Genomic DNA, 24,992 nt, shown 5'->3' on the forward strand with positions numbered 1-24,992 from the left:
ATGTTTTTCACTTTAAAAGTAGCACACCTAGCTTTTTACTGGTTATGCAATCTAAAAAAATGTTGTTCATTTTGTTAACACACAACACCAATCCAAACAACCAAACATCAATAAAACAGGCACAACAACACACACAAAGGGCTTAAAGCCAAAGTAAGCCAAATTTCACAATCGAACTGTACACGCAATATTGACTTCTTCAGACAACATCCAGATAACCTAAGCTGGAAGTGGTTGTTATTTTCAATGTGATCAATACTGTAACATGTCCCATAGCTCAGCACTGCACATTGTCAATAGAAACAAATGCATGACAAGAACAAAATGTTCAACTCTAATGTTCACACAATCCAGGACTTAGGACAACAAATCACATGAAAATATATTGCCCTAAAGCAAAACAGACAAACCGAGAGTTATACTGGTGTTCCTAACCAACAATATTTTATCCTTATGAAGAAGAAGCTAAAGTAATGCAGTCATACACCATTTATGAAAACCATAAACCAGCCCCGACAGGCTGCAAGAACAACATCAGCTGCTGTCTTGCCCAGCAGATGATCTGATTCACATGGAAATGCCAAAAAAGCTGAATGATAACTCAAATCGTCGTCAGGAAGATCAATACACAAACTGAATATTTCATGCACATGCATGCACACACCTAGCCGAGCGTGTGTAAACGAACCAAAACTCACTCACGGAGTGGGAAGAAAAATTCCCATGGGTTTGTTTTAGTATTCTGAGAGCACCTCAGTTTCTTACTCACTCCTCTTCTGCTGAGCTTGTACTTCTCTATTTGTCCTTTCCCGCTGTCCTCTTCCTGGTCTAGCTGGACTAACTCTTTCTGAACACTGCCCCTTTTTCTTTAGGCTGTTTCTCATTCAGTGTTTCTTCTCTATCTGGTATGGTGTGTTGAGAAGAACCCAACCCAGCACTTCTGAACTCCCTCCCTTCCTCATCTCTCTCTCTCTCTCTCTCTCACTCGCTATCCAACCTTTGAGAGTGTGGGAGTGGCCACACCATGATGATGTCATCTCTGGAATGCAGATGATGAGGGTGTAAGGAGGGGTGTCTGGTGCAGCAAAAGAGCAACAGATAGAGAAAGAGTGATATGAATACAGGAAAGGAGATGAATGAAATAATGCTTCCTAGAATAAGTAGATAAAGTGTCTAGCTAATGTGTTCTAAATGGAACCAATCTGTGTGTGTGTGTGTGTGTGTGTGTGTGTGTTTTCTAGTCTCTCTGCACTGAGTGCTCTTGCATGTCTCACCATTTGAACGACAAGGTAATTAAGGACCGATATGAACATGGGAACTCTGGCAAGTCTGTGTGTGTGCTGTTCGAGAGGAATGTGTTTTGGTGTGTGTGAGCATTTATCATGTGGCAGTTTTGTAATCACCGAAGAAACGGACGAATCTGAAATCCGGAAGTAATCTGAAGTAATCCGATGAGTCACTGAAAGACTCCGTGTTTATATCAGCATCGTCCATTTCGGGAGAGGAGGACCGTGACATTCAACAAGTATCTGTAACTTTCCAAGAGGTTTTTCTTTTCTTATTTACTGTACATCAGCATGTTCTAAAATTACCAGGATGTATTCATGAAACAGCTGCAACACATGTGATTATGCACACACACACACACACACCCATTCCTTTATATGTGTCTTTATGTGTGGGTGTGTCAAATTATGTGGGTGTGTGTGTATTAGTGCTGACAAATTGCTTTAAAAGTTGCCTATAGACATATTTTTTATTTTTAAATTCTTTTAGACATTTTTTTTTATTTCTTCTGTTTTCATATAATCTCATTCTTGTTTACTTTCGCAAACTACTTTAGATGATTTCATCAGAATGAATTCACCCTTGTAATAAAGTCTCATTTTCTTGTATTGTTTCTTTATGATTTACATTTTAATATTATTACTGCTCATATTGTGTCCAGTTATGTCCATATTTCATTCTCCTTCCTTTTTCTTTTAATATCTTTTTCCTATACTTATTAGCCACTTTGACTAGTCACTTGAACTGAGTGAATTTAATTCAAACCTCAGTATCTCAACAACAGCTATGTTTGTAATTAATGTTAAACCGAATCTATATATATATATATATATATATATATATATATATATATATATATATATGATATTAATTTTAGTCTATATGATATTAATTTTAGTATTTCCAGTTTGAGAACTCCTGAAAACCATGGGAAGATGGTGAAAGGTGATGTGCTTTCTTAAGAAAAGTAAAGCGGGAAAAATAAATAAATAAATAAATAAACAAATAATAAAATAAATAAGGCAATTGCAATATTGTTTCAGGTACTGATTTATTTATTTAAATAAATAAATAAACTAATAAAAATAATAATAAAATAAATAAGGCAATTGCAATATTGTTTCAGGTACTTATTTATTTATTTACCCACAGAAATGCTTTCCTGGTGCTGATTTTGCATCACAGCATCCTCAGGTTCCCTGTATACTATTCATGCTTACTGCTTGGGGAACAATAAAATGGCTAATTGCAGACTGCACTATATAACCGAGAAATCATCCTTTGAGATTCAGTCACTAGTCACTTCAGTCATATCTAATCTAACAGGTTTCATCTTGTTGTGACAGATTTACGTGAGGTGACTGCGTGAGGAATAGGGGTTTCTTCATATTTGAATGTGGATATTTAAAATCGTTGAATACATAAATATTATGAAGTAACATTTCAATATTCAAATGTTTTAACCTCCCTAGTGTGTGTGTATGTGTGTGAGAGAGTGTGTGTGTGTGTGTGAGAGAGAGAGAGAGAGAGAGAGAGAAAGAAAGCGAGAGTGTGTGTGTGTGTGTGTGTGTGTGTTTGCGTGTGTGTGATGTAACACTTACCAGCTGCAGTACATCCTCATCCTTTGGCATTATGGAGAGCTCCAACACACTCTCGCTAGAGAAAGAGAAAATATGTGAATTATTAATAAGAACATAAAAGATCTGAGTGTATGTCATATCCAGGTTGTGCCACATGTTTATTACACATGGACCCAGCTAGGACATGACCATTTCTACATTCTATGAACATATCCAGCTATTATATTAAAGTATGATTGCTGTAACATCGATTAAAGTTTACAGATAAAGCCACTGAAAACCTCATTCATTAAGAATCTTTATAATCATGACTCACCTGTTCTGAATTAGTGCTATCACCTGGGAGTATGTCTTACCCAATACACTCTCCCCGTTCACCTTTACTAATCTGTCGCCTACAACACACACACACACACACACACAGCATTCATTAGTCTTAAAGAGATTAAATTCAGCAGGTCAACTTTCATATATTATCAATAAAAAGGGTGATTTTACAGACATCAAGAACAGAAAAAATTAGTAGCAAAATTATATGACACATAAAAACAAAGATACGAAGAATTAAAAAACAATGAACTCAGTACTCCACGCATGGCTCCATCTCTGAAGGCAAACATTGGATAAAATGCGCAGTAAAGTCAAATAACATGAATTAAAATATAACAAAATAACCACAATGGAGTATAACCAGCATTCGTCCCCCCGTAAAAATCCTAAAACCATGACGAATGTAACATAAACAAATCAGCCAAAATATCACTTTAACAAGATGAGTATCTGGAATTTTCCTCTTTCAAACGTAACGACTGTTATGACCGATACAGCTATAGACCCCTGAGGCGCACGTGTTCGACCCTGTCGTGTTAACATCCATACTCTCAGTACAGTAATTTCAGGCACTTTAAACATCTAATCCTATACCAGGAAGCCAGGAAGATGTCCCTTAATGTAGTGGTCAAATGCAGGTCAACCACAGGTCAATAAGAAGAGCGAGACGGAATGTCCTGAGGTTGAGGATTGCACTAATGTCCTTTTCTACTTTAACACTAAGAGGTCTCTGCCTGCTTTTGACCCTTTTTAATACCTCAGTTGAACAGCAGTGTTTTAAACACAAAAGAATGTGTGTGTTTTTTAGGACACAAATGATTCAGCATTAGGTAAGATCTTTTAGGTAGGAATGGTTTCGCATACAGCTTTCTGAAGCTTCATTGGAATTCAGATAAAATACCATTTCATCTCAGAAACTCCCCCAGTTGCTCAACCAGTTTTTCTAGTATGTTTTCCAGAGAAGATCCGACATAAGACTAGCTTCATTACCTATAATTGCACCATGTTTTTTGACGTAGAATGACTACATACACACATTTCCTCAACTTTGGCATCTCAGCTTGACTCGGAGCGTGATTGCACGCAAAAAGTGCATGCTAGTACACACATTAGTGTTAGTGTTTATGCTTCAACATGTGTAGTATCCACTCACAGGACACAGGATAAATTTAAAGCAAAGTGACAACACTGTGTCATCTCGCTCTGTTTCTCAGCATGCAAATACCAACAGGTCAATCATCTGCAAAGTAAACTGAGGTGATTTCCATGGCAACGGACCCAGACTTGCACTTCCTGCCCAAATACTGTGTGTCTTTGGTTTTCTTTCTCACCTGTGCACAGACCAGCCTGGTGAGCAGGGCCTTTCTCCCTCACGTTCTTAACAAATATAGTGTCCATTGGTTCCAGCCGACTTCGCTGTAGACCTGTGTTAACACACACACACAATCACATAATCATTATAGAGTCAATCAAGACTAGGGTTGAACAGATTCTATTTTTCCGACCTTTAGTAATCGGTGATACTGATACTGATATTGATACGGATAAGAGTAACCTGATTCTAGTGATTAGTATTTTATTCAGTATGGTTGCTAGCAATAAACTTTATTATTACTGTTGTTTTTATTTATTTCTGAGGTTGAATAATATTCTATTGTCTCATATGCTAGTAGACAGACCTTGGGTGTTAAAAATGGAACTATACAAACACACAAATAAATGACATGCTGAGTTATATGATTAAATCATGATGGTGTTTAAGCAGTATATTTAATAGAGAGCAGTATGGCGGTTGACCTGAGCTTACATGTGTGACTGTGTCTCTGTGCACTCACTACACTGCTTCATGCTATTTTTAATGATCATACTTGCTGAGACTCTTCTGTACACTCAAGTCAGCCAGTTTCACGCTCTTTATTATAAGATACGCTTTAAACAGCACCAGAATTTTCATCATGTGATGCTGTGGTTTCATCAGAAAGATGCTGTACTTGCACCTCTTGAGAATTTCCCAGCGCTTTGCTTCGGTTGCCATGATTAATCATCAAAAACTCTACACACAGTGTGACGGCATACGCTAGGCTGACCACTTAATCTGTTCTGATAAAAGATGTTGGTATCACAGCATTTTTTTTTTTTTTATTTTTTTTTTAGAAATTAAGAGTAAATGATAACAGTATTTGATCTGAAAACTGAAACCAGTACTGATATCTGTGCCTTAATCCAGCCACATGTACTGTATCTTGTAAGATTAAGAATAAGATTAAGAACAAGAACAAAAGGCCTGCAGTCCAATTAGGTTAAATAGGAGGGTGGATCTAAAAACTTTTATAAAAACACATGTCCTGCCTCAAATGCTGCTGATTCCTAGTATAGACCTTCGTATCATAAATCAAAACAAACTGGTGTGTGGAAATACGACACGCTGCAGGTGTCTACAGTATACGAGTACAAATTCCAATGCAGTGCAGAAAGAAACACCGTCACTGTGCAGATGATATATGATATATATATATATATATATATATATATATATATATATATATATATATATATATATATATCATCTGGACAGTGACGGTGTTGTTATATATATATATATATATATATATATCATCTGGACAGTGACGGTGTTGTTATATATATATATATATATATATATATATATATATATATATCATCTGGACAGTGACGGTGTTGTTATATATATATATATATATATATATAACAATCAAAAATACATCATAATTTCAAAAATCTTTCTTTCTTTCTTTCTTTTCTTTTCTTTTTACTTGTCCAAATACACTGATCAGGCATAATATTATGACCACTGACAGGTGAAGTGAATAACACTGATTATCTCCTCATCATGGTACCTGTTAGTGGGTGGGCTATATTAGGCAGCAAGCGAAGTTGATGTGTTAGAAGCAGGAGAAATGGGCAAGTGTAAGGATTTGAGCGAGTTTGATGAAGGGCCAAACTGTGATGGCTAGACGACTGGATCAGAGCATCTCCAAAACTGCAGCTCTTGTGGGGTGTTCCCGGTCTGCAGTGGTCAGTATCTATGAAAAGTGGTCCAAGGAAGGAACAGTGGTGAACCAGCGACAGGGTCATGGGCGGCCAAGGGTCATTAATGCACGAAGGCTGGCCCGTGTGATCCGATCCAATAGACGAACTACTGTTGCTCAAACTGTTGAAGAAGTTAATGCTGGTTCTGATAGAAAGGTGTCAGAATACACAGTGCATGATGGGTCAGGGCTGTTTTGGCAGCAAAAGAGGCGCCAACACAATATTAGGAAGTCAGTCATAACATTATGCCTGACTGGTGTATGTAAACACAGTGCTTTCATTTAAAACTTCTTCACATGGCAAACACTAGAACACTAGAGGCCTCTAGTGGACAACTGATGCCTTGACAAGTCAAGACATTCCTTTTTTTAAACACAGTTGGCTGGAACTCTTCATCAAGCTTCTCCCATCACATAGACAGACAGAAATCGACAAAAGCTCAATACTTTCCAATCAATCAGCCACCTTAAATATGTATCTACGGTAAAAATGACAAGATGAAACTTGACTCACCCTTTCCGTTTCCATTTTCATCATCCTGTTAAAAATAAAGAAGAAAGTCAGAAAATTCAGCTGAGACACAGAATCACAATGTTATGACCATGCAATGAGCCAACTGCAACCTGCTATAAATACCCATGGTCATCAAAATGAAATCACAGTTAAAGCACATGCTTTAGCAAGGCATACACACATACGCAATATATTTTGGGAAGTGAGTTACACTGCTGACTGAAAGAACTGTCAGTGTTTGTAGTACATTTATACAAGGAATATAAATCTGTAGGTTCCAGTTTAAACAAAAAAAAAACACAATTTTAAATATGCATATAAATATATATAAACAAATTAAATTACAACTTGAATTGATATATATTTTTTGAGAACTGAGACTGATGACCAAAAGAACTGGTAGTGTTTATTTTTTAATTTTTGTTATATTAAGAGTTTAAACAATTTTAAAAATGTAATTAAATTAAATTAAATTAAATTAAATTAAATTAAATTAAATTAAATTAAATTAAATTAAATTAAATTAAATTAAAATGTAATCAAAAGCTTAAGGTTTTTCTGGGGCCCAGAAAAAAATTTGTATGCCCAATTAGAGTGGCCAAAAAAGTTTTAGCCTTGATCTACAGTGTCTTTAACAGCACACTAGAGGGCAGCATTGATCAAACAGCTGAAGCAAACGGGATGTTCAGTTAATGTTAACGTAATCTGACTATCTGACAGCTATATTATACCAAGATCCTAGCTAACAAGCACACATTCACAGCTCCTCAATCAGTAGGCCAAATCAGTTAAGCCACACACACACACACACACACACACACACACACAGGATGCTGATCAGGCAGTTTGAGGTGAGTGTGCAGCGCTGACAGAGCTCATTCTACACACACTCACACAATACTGAGGCTTTAGCGCTCCGGATGCAGACTGTACGTCCAAATACACACCTTACTTAATACACAGTGCACTACTGAAAGAGATTTGCAGTCAAATGCTTCAGACAGGATGATTCCACATGTGTAAACACACCTATTAGGGATAATATAACTATTTTAATGAGCGAAATGTGTTTAAATGTTTAATGATCTCAACCAGACTTTTTATTTTCATGATCCAATATTAAAATCCAGAGCAATGTTATTACAGATCTCAGTCATCAGATGTTTGATGACGCACTTTTTGTATTCTGGAAGGTCAGAAAGTTTAAGCAGCGCATACCAGGAAGTGTTATTTCAGTAGAGGAAGTGTATTTAAGGTGATGGACCAGCCAGAGAGTGAGATATGTTTGCGGTTTAACATTAATGCATTAATGAGTGGTCTTGAATATATAAGTTTGTGCATGAAAGGCAGCATCAGCATCATATTTACTGTACTAATTGTAAGTTAAATGTGATGAAAATTTAGATTTTTCGACATAGAGAAAAAGACTGGAAATGTTCACACCTCTACTCTGAGTTTTCATTTATTAACAGACAAACTGGCAGATGTCTAATCCTAATAATTGCAATTAATCTAGTACCTAATTACTAATATACAATTAAAGCCATAAACAACTGCCCACTTTTTCTTATATCCTGTATGCAGTGACTCTTATTAAAACTAGAGCAGCTTTTTTGGACAAATTTGGATTTCTTGGGTTTTACAGTTCAATCATTCTCAAGAGGGAACAATCAGTTTTATTTCCTAGCAAAGACAATCATATGACACTGAACAAAAGAAGACAAACTGGAGTGGGTCGGGACTTGGTACAGCTCGTCCCTGTGTGTGTGTGTGGTACCAGTCAAACACAACACAGGCCTTTTCACTGAGGGGAAAACTGGATCTACTCAGGAATGGCACACACTGGGAAAATAATAGGACTTTGTTTCACTGTGCATACACACACACACACACACTTTAACATCTGCAGCTTGTTATCATCACCTCACGCAGTAGGACATACACTGTTGTACAATTATGCTGACACAGTACCATATTATACACCCAGATAACTGGATAATCGCCTTTCATAGGCCTAATGTATATTACCAATAAAATGACATGTAACATCCTTAGAAGGTTTGTTGGTCTGTCAGAGAAATCATCCGGAAAGACGTGGCAGTGCAGAGGTCTCTGTAACACAATGAACTTTTTTAAGCTGCGTCTTCACATTTACTGCAACGTCAGGCTTCTTCTTACTCATACTTTCATTCCTTGCTTCCTCCATTTTACTTTCACGTCCCCACTTACTGTATTTATTTTTCCTTTCTTTGTCTTTCTGCTGGTTTGTCCTAAAATATTAAGCTTACAGCTGTAGCGATATACCACTACTCTCTGACAACCAACCACCTAAATAACCAACCAAGCCGAACAAACGAACCTAACAGAACTCATCAATCAGTCAAACCAAATGATAATCCAATATCAGCTAACAAACAAATCAACAAAACAAAAGAAATAAATGAACAAACCAAACCAACCCAAATCCAAACCACCAACAATAAAGTTATCAACAACCTAGCAATGCTCACACAGTTAGTAGACTAACTTCTGCTGACTGACAAGAAACTCATCATAACCTTTTCTTCTGCACTCAACCTCCAGATGTTTTTAATTGTACAACTATATAAATTTTTTGCTTTAAATTAGAGATTTAGTGTAGAAATTTAGTTTATTTCCCTTCCCTTTTATAAAACTTACTGAACATTCAAACTCTTACGGTACCGGATCTCATTAATATCCTTTTACCTAACATACTATATCTACCTATTATATCCATAACCCCTATGGTTCCAAGTCCTTGAGTGTTTAATATTATTCGACAAGTTGTTTATAAAATGAACTTAAGCTCTAGTTTTCTATTCATTTTCCTTTCCAACTCGGTTATTTATCAGTCGTATCTGATATCCGATTACACCGTGTTGTTGCCCAGCTCTGTTGCTCACAGCACACACCTGTCTTGTGGTTTCCCCCAGTTCCAGTTTCCTATCTTTATCTTTCCAGATTCTATAAAAAGTTAATTGTTTGGATTGAGCTGAGGTTGAAGTACCTCCTAATGCTTCCTGTCAGCTACCACCAACTTGCTCTTATGATTCCTGGAAACCTCAAACCCCACTATGATGATTTCTCAGCCCACATCAGTGACGGCAACACTAAAAGCATGCCTAACACTGGGAATCCACCGATCGTGACTAATGCCATATTCCCATTTCGTCTGTGTAAACATTGGCTTTTATTTCCTAGTTGCTATGAGGGTGTTTACGGTAACCGGCAGTTTACCTTCAGGCTAGTGTGCAAGGCTGACTCAGGCGGATATACGATGAAGTGGCGCAGCGTGAAGCCGAAGCCCTGCGAGTTCTTATGGAGCACCAGTGTCCGAGGGCCCTGCCAGGACACGCCCCTGCCTTCAGCTCCGCCCCCCAGGACCGGCCGAGGGTTATCGCTGGACGACGGGAGCCCATCTCTTCTCCCCTTTGTCTAGAACAAACAGAAAAAAAGAAATGAAGATCTGGTAAACAAACATGCGCTCGCATACCAGGAAGCAAGTTGTTCCATCTAATCCGGAGATAAGATTTTTCTCATGAAACTGACTCGGGGTCAATAACTGCTTCATGAAAATGAAAAACATGAAATGCAATATGTATTAAGTGGAAAATAAAAACAGTTTGCGGACCTTGGTGACAGCAGAGCTTTTGATTTAGGTCTACTTTAAAATTCAGAACATTTATCAGTTTAGTGATGTGAAATCACTGCACAGACACCCTCAGTACATATTTATTTTACTAAAACTACTGAACTATGCAAACATTAAACTTATTTCTCATTCTTTAAATGTCTACAGTAACCTTTTGGCTATTTATTTTTTATGGAGACACAGTTTTTATTCTCAGTGAAATTGTCAAGTTCTCACAGATTCCTCCTTTGCGGTGTTGCAGTCCCCAGCGGAGACAAGTGGCATGTGTTGCTGGTGTTTGTTTTTGTTTCTGTTTTTGGTCCAGTCTCTGCCCCCTGTTCTGTCATGTGCTTGCTACCTTACTGTGTTCAGCTGTTCAATGTTTCAGTGGATGCTAATTTTGACCTTGCGCATATTTTTTATTTACAAATGACCAATTATCCTTATTTGATGTTGCTGCCTGTCCTATGTCATAACTGTGCTATGGACTTTTGCTATAGATTTTCGAATACAGGATTTACCCAAAGCCAAGCATACAGGCTAAAGTGAAGGTATTTAAAAGCCGAATTAAACTCATTCAGTTCAAGTAAACAAAATATTACCTCTGACCCCCTAATAATTCTCTGACCCCCTAGCTACAGTCCATTTCATCAGACCATTTATCCATAATATGAGATTTTAGACTATTAAAAGAAAGGCGAATAAAATACCCAATTTCTTTGTTTCCCTAATAAACATCTCCCACTTCAGCTCTTGACTGTGAATACTCTTTTTCTCAGACACACACAAGAAGCCCCAGCCCACTATTCTCTACGACAGTCCCACATCTGTCAATCAATCAGACGGCACCACCTGAGCAAACAGTAGAGGAGGAAGAGGCGGAGGAGGGGTCTGGGATATTCTCAACATGCCCATGAAGGCATTTTTTTTTTTTTTGCTGCCAACCAGGCGCTGTTCCTTTGGGAATATCTGCTCAAAAGCAGCTTGGGAAAAATGTCTGAAATCGCAAACAGGCTCCAAGGGAAAAACAGGAAAATCCCCGATTCCAGTCTATAGTTGATCGGGTTCAGAGAGTGTGTAGGAGTGTAGTGCAGAGCTGCTTATGAAGTATGTGAAGCAGACAGGATTTCTGCAATAACATAAAAATCTACTTTTTGCTAAGCTAATTGTATAGAATTAAGCTAAAATTATGCTGTAAGCTTGCCCGAGCTCCATGGAGAAAATCAAAACCACACACACACACAGCAGAGCCATGTGCTACTTTTTGTGCATGGTGTAAGCGTTTGTCCTGCTATATATAGGATAATGAGGTGAATGTTCTAAGGTTCTGTAAGTGGGCACAAAATCCCCCTTTCCTACCACACAAAAACAAGAAGTATGGGCTTGGTTTTGTGGCAGGAAGTGTGGTGAGGTGAGGATTTCACCCCAGCTGTTCAGCTAAAATGTACACAGGCAGAAGAGCTGAACACACAGGAAAAAAGAGACATGAGGAAGATTATTTTTTAGTATTTTACTGTAAGTTACCCCTTATTTTTCTGACGTGTTCCTGCTCTTGTACATTCCAACATCCTTAAACTTGAGCTGTAACTCTCTACACACACACACACACACACACACAAAGATTGTCATATTTCTGCTCTCACATTTCTCTCCATCTCCGACATTTATTATGCTTCTGTCCGATCTCACCCCCTTTGGCTTGCCTCTGGTTTACTTGCACACTTCCTTTCTCTCTATTTTTCTTCATCTCTCCTGAATTCTGTCCCGAATGATGTAATCCTGTTTTTCCATTCCACAATTCCCTGAGTTCTTTCTAACCTTTCAAACTGGCATGGATCTAGGTGCTGAAAGCAAGGAAAAGAAAGTGATACACAGAGTTACAAGTAAGAGTAAAAGAGCTGGACTCGGACAAGGGCTGAGCGATACGATGCAATACGATATCGATATTACGATATACTGACATTGTAAACTTTTCTTAGGTGAATTTAGCCTCCATTGTTACTCACTGTAACATATAACTAGACATCTGTTTTTGGTACAAAGCAACATGTGGCAAACGTTGAGTTGGCACTTTGATAGTAAAAGCCTCAGCAAAACAGAACAAAGCATTAAATGTGGGCAAAATAACAATAAGACATCGATATTGCAATCAATTATATGAAAATATGCTTTTCTGAGAATGTTTCACATGTAATTATTGCTTCTCCTTTGGTTTACTGATCTTTTCTGGTCACAAGCTTCAGAATCTACACACATCCTTTAACACACCAGTTTCCAACAACAAAGATTATCAACAACAACTTTGTGATTATCTCCGGCCAGTTAACTGGCATTACAAATTTACTACAACAGTGCTGATGAATTGTCGAGTCTGAACGGTCAGAAATCACTGATATTTTATTTAAATAGGAACTGTGTTCAGCATGGGCACAGTGGCTTAGTGGTTTGCACTGTTGCCTCACAGCAAGAAGGTCCCGGGTTTGAGTACTGGGTTCGAACAGGCAGGGTCCTTTCTTTGTGGGGTTTGCATGCTCTCCCTGTGCTTGTGTGGGTTTACTCTGGTTTTCTCCCACAGTCCAAAAACATGTACATCGGGTTGATTGGTAATTCTAAATTGCCCATAGGAGTGAGTGTGAGTGTGTGTGGTTGTCTGTCTATAAGTGGCCCTGTGATGGACTGGTGACCTGTCCATGGTGTACCCCTGCCTTTCGCCCAATGTGTACTGGGATAGGCTCCAGCAGATCCCTGTGACCCCAATTAGGAATAAAGCGGGTATAGAAAATGGATGGATGAACGTTCAACATCGAGTGTCATGTCTCACTCCACATCAGAGGTTAATATGAAGCTCATATGAAAGTAGACAGGACTTTAGGAATCTGCAGTGTTTCATAAGTATTTCGGTGTTTCCCTAGCCTACAAGGTGCAATATATTCATAGAAAAGCTTTTTCTCCACACAAATGTTTGTATTTTCAAAGCAAATGTTGATATCAAACCCATTTCTGCTCTCTGAGATGCTCCAAGTGTTTGTTCATAAGCATCTAAAATATGTGAAGGTGTTTATCTTCAACCACTAAAACTCTATGTAAAGTTATACAACAGAGGGAAAAACACACATCTCATGAGTCTTGACTCATTTTACATTAATCTTGCAGCCATAAAATAATTCATTTGCTTATACTGATTGAAAATGAATTGAATTGAAATGAATTGAAAAAGCTTAATTAATTAAAAAAAATAAATTAATTTCTGTGGTATAAAAGGAACAAAGCACATCCCAGTATACTAGTACATAATCAGGTTCTGAATATTTCAAAACCTCTTCAAATAACATAATATATGTTTTCCCATCTTATTCACCACTAGTGAATCCTGTGACATATAATACATACTGTATTATAAAGGTTTTAAGGATTGCCTTATGAATAGTTTGCCATATCACCCACCCGTAACCTGGACATGATGTTTAAGGAGCTACAAAGGTAAAGAAAGATGAATCGATGAATGAGCGTAGCCAACAATAACGGTAAATTCCAGAGCGCTAGCTGCTAGGTCTGGGCATGCTCAGATAAGACGACATACGTAGAGCAAAAGATAGAGTTCAGCATGCTAGAGCATGCCAAGTTTCGACCACAAGGTTCCTCCCGTTGCTGAGAATACCAAAGCCCTGTTATTACCCCCAAAATGCACACACACACCCCTGCAGGCTCAAAAACTGCTCCTATCCTGTCCCCCTCCAGCAACATCTATCCATTCAAGCCCTTCTATTCCTAACAATGTTTTCAACCCGCCACATGTTCCAGTTCGAGCGTGTGTATGTGTGTGGGATGTAAGCGAGTGCCTCACCTTTTGCAAAATGACGCTGTTCCCTTTATCCTTTCCAAGCACTCTCAATACTGATGGATTTTCTCATAATCTCACAGGAAAGTGACATCATTTATTACTGACACCGATGATGAGTCGGATAATACCGCAGCGCGTTTATTGTGTCGCAACTGTTTTTCTTTGCTCTGTGTCTAAGTTCATAACACCGCTGCGGTTTCATAGGATCACTGTGGTTGTGATGGCTTTCACCTTGACAGAGTTCATGTCGTTTTTCTGCAGTCGCCTAGGGCATGTCGCGGCCTGTAGCTCAGCCGTATCCGCAAAAGGTTTGCCTCAAAACTGAAAATAGTCTGACTTGAGGAAAAGAAAACGTGAATTCTCATTACCTATTCTTACGTGAAGAATAAAGACACTATAACAGTATGGTGTTCATCATAATCTGGTATTAGAGAAGTAAGTCTGTCGTAATTAAAAGTGATGACTGGGGTTTGCTTTGGATGTTGGATTTAAAAGTACTTAATAATGTGTGCTAACATAAAAGGTATGGGTATGAGCATCACACTACTAGCTCTGATGCTAGGGCATGTGGATGGCATTTTATTTCTTCTACTTTTGATAACCAGTTGATCCTTCTCAGGGTTGAGGTGGATTCAGAGCATACCCCCTGAAAACTGGGATGAGGTGGAAATACAGCTCTGATGGTATGCCAGTCCATTACATGACTTTTATCATCACCAGTCCACTTACTGCTATGTTTCTGGATGGTGGACGGACCCCCCCCCCAGTAAACACACAAACATTACATAGGCTCCAATATACACCTACTCCATATACACACACACACACACACCAGGCTCAACAGACCTCTACATCTTTAAAACCAGCAACTGAAACAGCACCAAAAATATGTTGTCCGTTTTATTCCCTTGTAAGTAGGCATGAAAGCGTGAAGATCCAAGATTGCACATCAACCTGTTTTTCTGATCTTTCAGTTACGCACAAGACTGTTAAACTGGGTTTTCCACTTGTCCATCAGCGTTTGCCTTGCAGAATTCAAATAATGAAAATAAAAGTACCAAGGGAAAGAGGTAAGGATGAAACAGTTTTCACAGACGTACAGAGCCTGCCTCTTGAGCTGTTAGCAGTTAACCAAACAAAGACATTTCCTGAGCGGCTCTGGTGCTTGGACCCCTAAAACCATGGCAGTGCATTGTGTATTGTTAAAACAAAGGCATTAGGTGTCTGTATGTGCAGCTGTGTGTCTGGTGATGAAGAGTCTTTCTCAAAAGCCTCACCGCCTGCTCACACTCTACAACATGGCAACCCCCTTGATGTTAAACTAATATAACAACTCAGGATTGAAAGAGCACGCAAGCTTTCGTGATGAAGCCACAGCTTTATTTAGTCCAGCTTCCGAGACTTTTCCACTGATGATGATTTTAAAAACAGAATGGAAAACGAATAGCATATCATTTTGGTTTCACCCGGTGGGGCTCTGCTTACGAGGAATCATAAAACCCATGCATGTTTGAAGGAACTTGAGATCTTTAAGTCCAAATACATCCACATCCTCTACATCCATTTCACAAACACTAGTACTAAATAAACTATGTGTGTTTTGTCTGCATGGACTTTGCGTTTGTGTGTGTACCAGCTGCATCTGTGTTTAGAGTCATGAAGCCGACTCGCTCCCATACTGCCCTGTCCTGCATTCCACACGCATGCTGTACATGTTTGTCTTACTATACATGTCAAGATCTTCCACTGCAGGGAATTAATGACATGCTACACTTAAATCTAACCCTAACCTTGCGTCATTCAACCACAAGAGTTTTCCTAGAGGAGTCCAGCTGAATGTCCTCACAAGGTCAAAACTGGGAGATTTGGTGACCATCATGATATCCAAACACAGACTCTGACTTAAAAGCCTCCAGTTTTTTCTTCCCTTCAGTTACCAAACTCTGCAACTCATCATTTGGGTTGCCAGATTGGAATGTTTATAATAAACCAGTCTACAGCATAACTTATTACATATGGTTGATATCTGTCTGACTGGACAGTGTTTAAACCCTGGCAGCCGTACCATTCAGGACTCCGTTACTGTCACGTCATAGGTTTTAGCGCAGATAATTTAATAATAGTAACTTCCAACACACTTTTCAATCAATAAAGGTACAATTACCAAATACCTGGATAAATATAACAGCTCTAAAACTTGCGTTTCAATTTGATATTTGAATCCACAATGTTTGTTAAAACCTCTGCTAAAGACATTCATAAAATTGAGAATAAATAGAATACTACTACTAATAATAATAATACAAAACATTATCTGGAATGTTTATTAAATGCCACCCGGAATGTTCATGAAAAATCTGAATTTTCATAATCTGAGTTTCATAATATGATCTGAAATACTTATCGAGAGCATAATTAATACATACAATTCCGGAATCATCCGGAAGCTGAAATCTAAAATACTTACTAAATATATATTCCAGAATAATTACTAAATATGATCCAGTATACTGACTAAATAATTTTTTAACTACTTCCTAAATACAATTTGGACTGTCTTTAAGATACCATCAATTCTTTTTACTATGACCTGGAGAACATACTTAAGAGAATAATTAGTAAATACCATCCATAAGTACTTACTAAATATGATCCGGAATACTTCCAATCTGGAAAACTTACTCAAGAGTACTCACTAAGATCTGGAATCTTTAGTAAATGTGATCCAGAATCCCAGTGCACAAAAATGCAGCAGGAAATTTCTTCCTGTTTAGGAAATGCCTTCTAATTGAAACACAATACATATCTAAATTCCATTACTTCCGACCATCATTTTACAGTTTGGTATGAGTGAAATAGCCCGATCTGGCAACACTAGCCATCAGTATTGAGTGAAAGCAAGAGAGCAAGTACACAATAAACTACACCGGTGAAGATTTCAGTTCAGCCAGATTTACAGACGTTCATTCAAATGATCTCTGCTTAGTTAGTGCAAGTGTGTATGAATGAAGACACACACACACGCACACACACGCACGGCTTACCCTGTTACCACACGAGGCTGTTCTGGGTCGAGTCGATGCAGACTCAATGCTGGAAGCATGTGCGATGAGCGAGTTGTCCCGGAACACGGCCACCCAGATGCAGCGTGGCTCAGGAGCGCTACAGTCCACCCCCACCACGTCCCAAAAACTCCACTCTCTAGCACCGAGTCGTGGATATGCAGTGGCAGCAGGCATTACCGTGGGCAATCCATCCGCTGTCAACATCGCACACACTTAAAGCTATTCACACACACTCACACGCTTCCACGAGGACCGGCTTGCCGGGGTGTCAGTCACACAGATCTCATCTCAGACTTCCAGACTCCAGACTGAGCAGAAAAGAAAATGAAAGGGCTTAAAAAGCCAAAAGCATCACTGAAGGAAGGAAAGAATTCCAAACTCTTGAACTCGTTCCACGATATTCCTCGGGTTTTCCTCGATGGGAGTCGCTCAGCATTCCACGGTTAATCCAACAAGTTCCATGTCACCCCGGGAGGCACATACACACACGCACGCACACACACACACACACACATACACACACACCCACACCCCAGACGTAGACCGGTGTGTTCTGAATGTGGTGGCACATCCGGAGATGAAAGCAGATCCAGTCTGCAGATCAGAGACTCCTGGCTGGCAGACGGCGTGCATGCGGGCGCGAACGTGTGTGTGTGTGTGTGAGTATATGTGGCATGTGGTCAGATAGTAGATCCAAAAAATCCGGTCAGCATCTGGAAAAGCTGGCTGTCCAAGTTAAACGAAATGAATCAACCTCACTGACTTCATTAGGATAGTATCACATGCTGACTACCTTTCTCTCTCTCTTTCTCTCTCTCCTACTCTCACGTTCTTTGTTTCATTCTTTTTCCCTCACTCATCCCTTGAGTCTTCTCAACCTTCTCTTTCCTTCTCCCCTGCCACACTGAGTCACTCAGTCAGCTCTAGTGTGTCAATGCAGGACAGACCCCCCTCCTCTCCCTCCTCCCTCTTTCTCTCTCTCTTTCTCTCTCTCTCTCTCTCTCCTTTTCCACATGGAAGAAAAACTCTCAGAGTTGCTAATTAAACACCAAACTGTAAAGAAATACAGATGCACAATCGGAGTCTGACGTCTGAGTCGGCGTCTGAGCAGCAGCTGACCGCTCTGTGTGTGTGGGAAAATAGACAGCGTGGCACAGCTGCTATCCCAACACTCCAAAACTTCACTAAGAAACTAGTTTAAAACACAACAGAGGAAACAAACACGGCTGGGTGATGTGATGTCATAATCTCCATACTCTAGCTGTTACTCAGAGCAACGCTGAACATGGTATACACTGATTTCAGCCTGTTTTATTTATTTTTTTAAAGTTGCATTTCTTTTTCCTGTTCAATACTCAGCATGGGAATTCCCTTGCTGCATCATGATTCTTTAGAAATGTGACCTGATTGACAAAATAATTCTTAAAAAATTATTAGAAAACATTCTATCAGTATGAAACCTATCTGATGACAGATAAACAGGCAGGGCTCTCGGGTTACTCAATAAGCTTACGAAAATGAACGAGTCTACAGTTTCACCCTGAATCACATGCTAGCAGGAAGGCACCAAGTGTGTCTTTGTGTTGCATAAAAGCAAAGAAAGTCCTCAAAAATCCATTTTCATTTCTTGATTTCTTTCATCAAGATATTTCATACAGTTAGGCTCGATCAGATACAGCACGAGATCTTTCTGGAAGGAGTCAGGGCTTATCTAACGGTCAGAGATAAACAGATAACTTTCCACCACAGTGAAGTCTTCAGGATGCTTTTCAGTAACGTTTTTTTTCTCTTATTAATTTTAAAAGATTAAACGTAATTAAACGTAGCTATGAATGGTAACAGCGAGTCTGCTTCATGTCAGGCCACATCACACCAGCTCATTGTTGATTATTTTCCTGTAACAGCGCACTCTGATGTGTTTTACTCTATACATAGAAATAATAATAATAATAATAATAATAATAATAATAATACTGGTGACCTGTCCAAGGTGTACCCCTGCCTTTTGCCCAATGTGTGTTGGGATAGGCTCCAGCAGATCCCCGTGACCCTAATTAGGGATAAAGCGGGTATAGAAAATGAATGGATGGATAATAATAATAATAATAATAATAATAATAATAATAATAATAATAATAATAATAATAATAATAATAATAATAATAATAATAATAATAACCATTAGATGAGATGTGTGTGCAGAGAGATTGTGCCCTATGATGTGTTGCCACCCTGGTCAGGGTATCCACCGTGTCCCCTGGGATAGATTCCAGGTTCTTAACCTTCAAAAAAATGGGGAAATTTTCACTTTTTCCTAAATTCAGCACAAGTGTTTGAGCTTGTGAACCTCACACAATGCTTTTTTTTGTCCTTCACACATTCCTGAAAGCGCATCTTTCTTTCTTTCTTTACTCTGTACAGGTCTCTGTCTCAGCGCGTTCCTCTTGTCAAAAAAAAAAAAGACTGAGGGGGAAAACGCAGAAGATCTGCCAGGTAAGTAAACACAGATGCAGCTGCAGACAGACACTGAAACGAAAGAAAAAGAAAAGGAAAAAAAAAAACAAGAGACGGAGAAAAACGCAGGGTAGAAAGAAAACCACAGAGAAATGGTACCAGATAAACATATCCTTACAGCTGCTCACTCAACCAGCCAACAGCTGCAGCAGACCATCTCACATGTTACACACACATGTCTAAACACACACACACACACAGACAGACACACACACACGTCTATAGAAAGGTCTGTAAGACGCATGAACACACACAGACAAAGAGGTTTGTGGAAAATCTCACCAAACCACCACGTCTCAGGTGTGTGTGTGTGTGTGTGTGTGAGAGAGGAGAGACAGACAGGAAGGTGGCCATGGCAGAGCTCCAGTGCCTCTCGAGAAGGCGGACAGGTTTCACCGGCCGCACAACTGGACAAGCGGCAACACGAAAACAGCAAGCCGGAAAAATGTGTACTAAAGAACCAAAATCAACGGTAACGTCATACAGTATGTCACATACACACACACACACTTTCTATATTATTATTGCTATCAGACAGCATCCACATTTCACAAACACACTGATGGCAAACACAATATTCCCTGTAAACATAGTCATAGGGAGCATCACTGCAAATCAAAGGAACATCCTGGAAAGAAAAAATGAATCATTCTGACAATTAGATTTGTTATAGTTCAGTTCTTTCAGGAATATTTAAAAATTCCTTGTACATAAGATAGAATTTCCCTATCTAGAAAAGTTCCAAGCTGAACCGTTAAACAGGCACACACACACACACACACATATATATACGTACACACACACACACACACATATATATACGTACACACACACACACACACACATATACGTGCGCACACACACACACACACATATATATACGTACACACACACACACACACACACACACATACGTGCGCACACACACACACACACATATATATACGTACACACACACACACACACACACACATATATATACGTACACACACACACACACACACACACACATATACGTGCGCACACACACACACACACACACACACACACACACATGCACACACACACACACACACACACAGACACACACACACACAGAGGCATGTGTTGAACTCCTCACATGTAGTTATAATGAAGCCTGACCCCTGCTGGAGAATGTACTCATTTCTCTCTCTCTCTCTCTCTCTCTCTCTCTCTCTCTATCTCTCTCTCTCTCTCTCTCACACACACACACACACACACCCACACACACACACACACACTCCAATGTATCAATGTAAGACTCATCAGTGTCGTACTCACAGAACAGTGCAATTTTTTTCCTACCAGCACAGACACCTGAAGAGTCATCATATATCAGAAAAAATTCACTCCATATATCTGACTTCAGTGGTATGTGGAGGAAACAGTGTGTAGCTGGTTATCTGGTTCATTTTAGCTGTAATCCTCAGTGAGCACTGACACACACGCAGAGCTGGACTCAACAAACAGAAACGTCTCCATTAACAAGGGAATGCTAAAACAGCAGCTTCACACCGAACACAATGACAATTAAAAACATATGTAGGAGCTCAAAATGAACTCACCAAAATAATACATATGAAAAACTATATATTTCCTTCCAGTTATGCTGGGGGTGAGATGTAAACGATGCAATATTTAGATATCAAACGAGATCTGGACCAAACAATGATTCCCTGGTCCCCAAGAGACGATGATGTTTTTACTCAACAATCTAAAAGAATCCAAGGTTTTCCTTTTGGTTAATGATTTTATGGTTAGTTTTGGTTTAGGTTTAACACTGCATTAATCAGCTGCATTAATAATTCAATCACAAAAATATTAAGACACACATTAGCAGTGCTTCATACTAAATTCCAAAACTGGCTTTGCTACTGAAGATTTAAAAAAAATCCTCCTTTTCTTGCGTTGTATTGTTTTGTGTTCATTATCCCTTCCATAGACCATATCTCAATCCCTAAACTTCCATCCAAGAAAAAAACATGTTTACCAATATACACTATATTGCCAAAAGTTTTGGGACACCTCTCCAATTATTGAATTCAGGTGTTGTTTTTCAGGGGTTGGGCTCAGCCCCTTAGTTCCAGTGAAAGAAACTCTTAATGCTTCAGCATACCAAGACATTTTGGACAATTTCATGCTCCCAACTTTGTGGGAACAGTTTGGGGATGAACCCCTTCCTGTTCCAACATGACTGCACACCAGTGCACAAAGCAAGGTCCATAAAGACATGGATGAGCGAGTTTGGTGTGGAGGAACTTGACTGGCCTGCACAGAGTCCTGACCTCAACCTGATAGAACACCTTTAGGAGGAATTAGAGTGGAGACCAACATCAGTGCCTGACCTCACAAATGCACTTCTAGAAGAATGATTAAAAATTCCCATTAACATACTCCTAAACCTTGTGGAAAGCCTTCCCGGAAGAGTTGAAGCTGTTATAGCTGCAAATGGCTGACCAAATCTATATTAAATTCATGTGCATGTAAAGGCAGACGTCCCGAAACTTTTGGCAATATCGAGTAGCTGATGAAAATGCAAACTGTTAATAAAATTTTTAATCTATTTTTGTGGATAGTTCAAGTGAGAAAAATGACTACAATTAGAGCAAGGCTGTGAACGGGAGGCGAAGTAACGGGGCACGAGCGGGAAGGGAGTGAGTGTTTACACCTGCCCGTTGTTAACGAGTAGATGACTTAAACTGCTCTCGTTTTTCGGAACAGAGAGCTGGCGCTGCACAAAGTGGCTTCTTAAACTGGACTGTGTTCAGCAGCAGGACACTGTGTGTTTATCAGCTGGGGTGTGAAGTGCTTTATATTGGCACGAGCCAAGGCATGGAGCGTGAGGGGAAAAAAGGATGCTGTCTCTCTCTCTCTCTCTGTCTCTATCTCTCTCTCAATCATTCTTAAGCTTGCTTTCGCTCAATACACTTTCAAGCTGCAGTTTAAAAAAGGTAAATTTCTCACTCCTTCTGATACACTGATAAAATACTAGACAGAAACAGGCTTCCTGCAAACTTCGTGCTCGTTTCCTCTCTCGTCTAACACTTGTTTCTGCTCGGGTCTGTCCTTGCACTGCGTTCAACCTCACTTTATTTGGCTAAAATGTACACTCAAAAAAAAAAAAAAAGAAAAGAAAAAAGAAGCATGACCACGTCACCCCAAGATGTGCTGCTTCCGCAAAAATGTTCTACCTGAATTCCAGCCAAATAAAGTCACAGAGTGCTGAACAGGCAGTTAGAAAAATGATCGGAGGTGCTCGATTCGTAAAAGTAGCTTAAAATATCGTGGTGGAAAAAAAAAAGAAGAGGAGGAAATGACAGAAAGTACAAATTATCCAGTTAAATGTTGAGAAAGAGTGAAGAGAGAAGAGAAGAAAAGATCTATGATCTAAAGCAGAAACCAAAGAGCTTCCAGATGGGGCATGCAGTCAACACACCCCACAGTACAACAAGCAACACACACACACACACACACACACACATATATATATATATATATATATATATAGGATATACAGCAATTATCAACAAGCACAATAGTGTCATTACTGCTTTTTTATTCATATGAGCTGGGGGGAAAATCCCATAATTCTGTTCAAATAAGATGAGTACTCAACCATAAAAGCATAATTTAGAAGGAAGCTATCTAACTGTGCTACAAAAAATAAAATCTGTGCCACTCAGAGCAATCCCTGACTTTTATTTCCAAATGTCTTCATTTGAAGAAGCAGAAAATTTCTCCTTCTGGAAAGATGAGCTGAGTATAGATGCAAGATTGACTATAATAGTCGATGTTGACGTTCTCCACACAGCCTGTAAGTGTACACCAGCCTGGGGTTTGCTCAGGGTGGAGTCGCTGTGCACTGATTACATTATATTAGGATCATTTCTCGTTTTCTGCGTAGCTGCATGTGCATGCATGCGTGTCTGTGCTGATGATGTCATTCAGTGCTGGAGTGATATCGCGATCGTAATCTAAACACATCTATACTGGCCTAGCCTCGATTTCCACGTGGACGCAGAATCTGCCAACTTGCTGTGGCTTTGTTTGTTTTAAATACACTTTAACCACTTGCAACTACAAAACCACAGAAATGTGACAACGCAGGATCCACGGCTGAATAAACCACTGGATCTTCTCCACAACCGCGCCAGAGGGGCTTTAAAAAAATTCAGACTGGCTTCAATCTTGCACAGTAAAACTGCATCTGTGTCTGAATGACGTGTAATCCAGTACTTCTTGGTTTCTTTCTTTTCTGTCCGTTCTTCTTTAGCTCATGTGACACTGCCACCTACTGCTCATGTCTGCATAAAGTATGTTGGCAGACACGTGTGCAGAAGTTTACACATGTTTACACATCCGCCGAAGCACTGCAGAAGAATAAACCAGCTCTAATAATCTGGAAATTACCTCTTTGATAACATTACATCCTCTCGGTTAATTCAATTAATGACAATTTATGACCTACAACACACAGAAGTTTCCTAAAAAATGACTACACATTACAGTGCAATTAGTAGAAACCTTTAGAATTATAAATTAGAGCTTTGAAGATGAAAATGAAAAATAGCCCAAGTTCTCCGCTAGACAGCAGATACAGTAAATTCCCTTGTCATTAGCTTCTGATTTCTCTACTCCTTTTGTTTTTTATTATTATTAATCGCTCGATTTTCTTCTCTGCATGGATTTTCCATCTTGCCGTCTGTCCCGTTCCCGCTCGGCCTCTGTATAATTAGCAGTATTTAAATTATAACGTTGGGCTGCAGAGATGACGTTCTTCTTTCCTTCTCTGTGTGCGGGACTGCGGTGGCTGGAATGCTTGTCGTTCGAGAATGATGTGAGGAAACGGCTGAAGAGCCAAAGAAAAGAGGGCAAAAAGGAAAAAAAAAAAGAAAAAAGGAAGGAGAATTCTGAAGTTGAAAGGCAGTTTGGGAAAGCCCAGAGCCTTCTCTGGTCAGACAGACCACCAAAGTTTCCACTGGATATGAAGTAAAAAAGTGCAAAATTGCTTTATATATTTGGACACACACACACGATACCAGGCCTTCGATCTGCCTAATCGTGTGATCCCTCTTCCCAAATAACATGACTGTGACAGAGATATAAATCATGAACATGAC

At 39.2% G+C, this 24,992-nt stretch overlaps 1 protein-coding gene across 10 annotated transcripts in view; it reads right to left on the minus strand.

The window, feature by feature from the left end:
• The window catches only part of arhgap23a (Rho GTPase activating protein 23a), a 76,118-nt gene that overhangs the window by 22,334 nt on the left and 28,792 nt on the right, over positions 1-24,992 (minus strand). For 3 of the 10 annotated variants that reach the window (XM_058404713.1, XM_058404721.1, XM_058404703.1), the window contains exons 1-6: positions 17,317-18,254; positions 10,038-10,235; positions 6,780-6,804; positions 4,529-4,621; positions 3,184-3,262; positions 2,889-2,943 (exon numbers count right to left, since the gene is read on the minus strand). In XM_058404713.1, the coding sequence (XP_058260696.1) occupies positions 2,889-2,943; positions 3,184-3,262; positions 4,529-4,621; positions 6,780-6,804; positions 10,038-10,235; positions 17,317-17,541 (675 nt within the window). In that variant the 5' untranslated portion in view covers positions 17,542-18,254. Of the gene's footprint in view, positions 1-702; positions 944-2,888; positions 2,944-3,183; positions 3,263-4,528; positions 4,622-6,779; positions 6,805-10,037; positions 10,236-17,316; positions 18,255-24,992 lie in introns of those variants that run through there. The other 7 variants (XM_058404750.1, XM_058404746.1, XM_058404738.1 and 4 more) reach the window with 5 other exon arrangements.

Source organism: Hemibagrus wyckioides, linkage group LG02 (assembly GCF_019097595.1).
Source record: "Hemibagrus wyckioides isolate EC202008001 linkage group LG02, SWU_Hwy_1.0, whole genome shotgun sequence".
Taxonomy (NCBI): Eukaryota; Metazoa; Chordata; class Actinopteri; order Siluriformes; family Bagridae; genus Hemibagrus; species Hemibagrus wyckioides.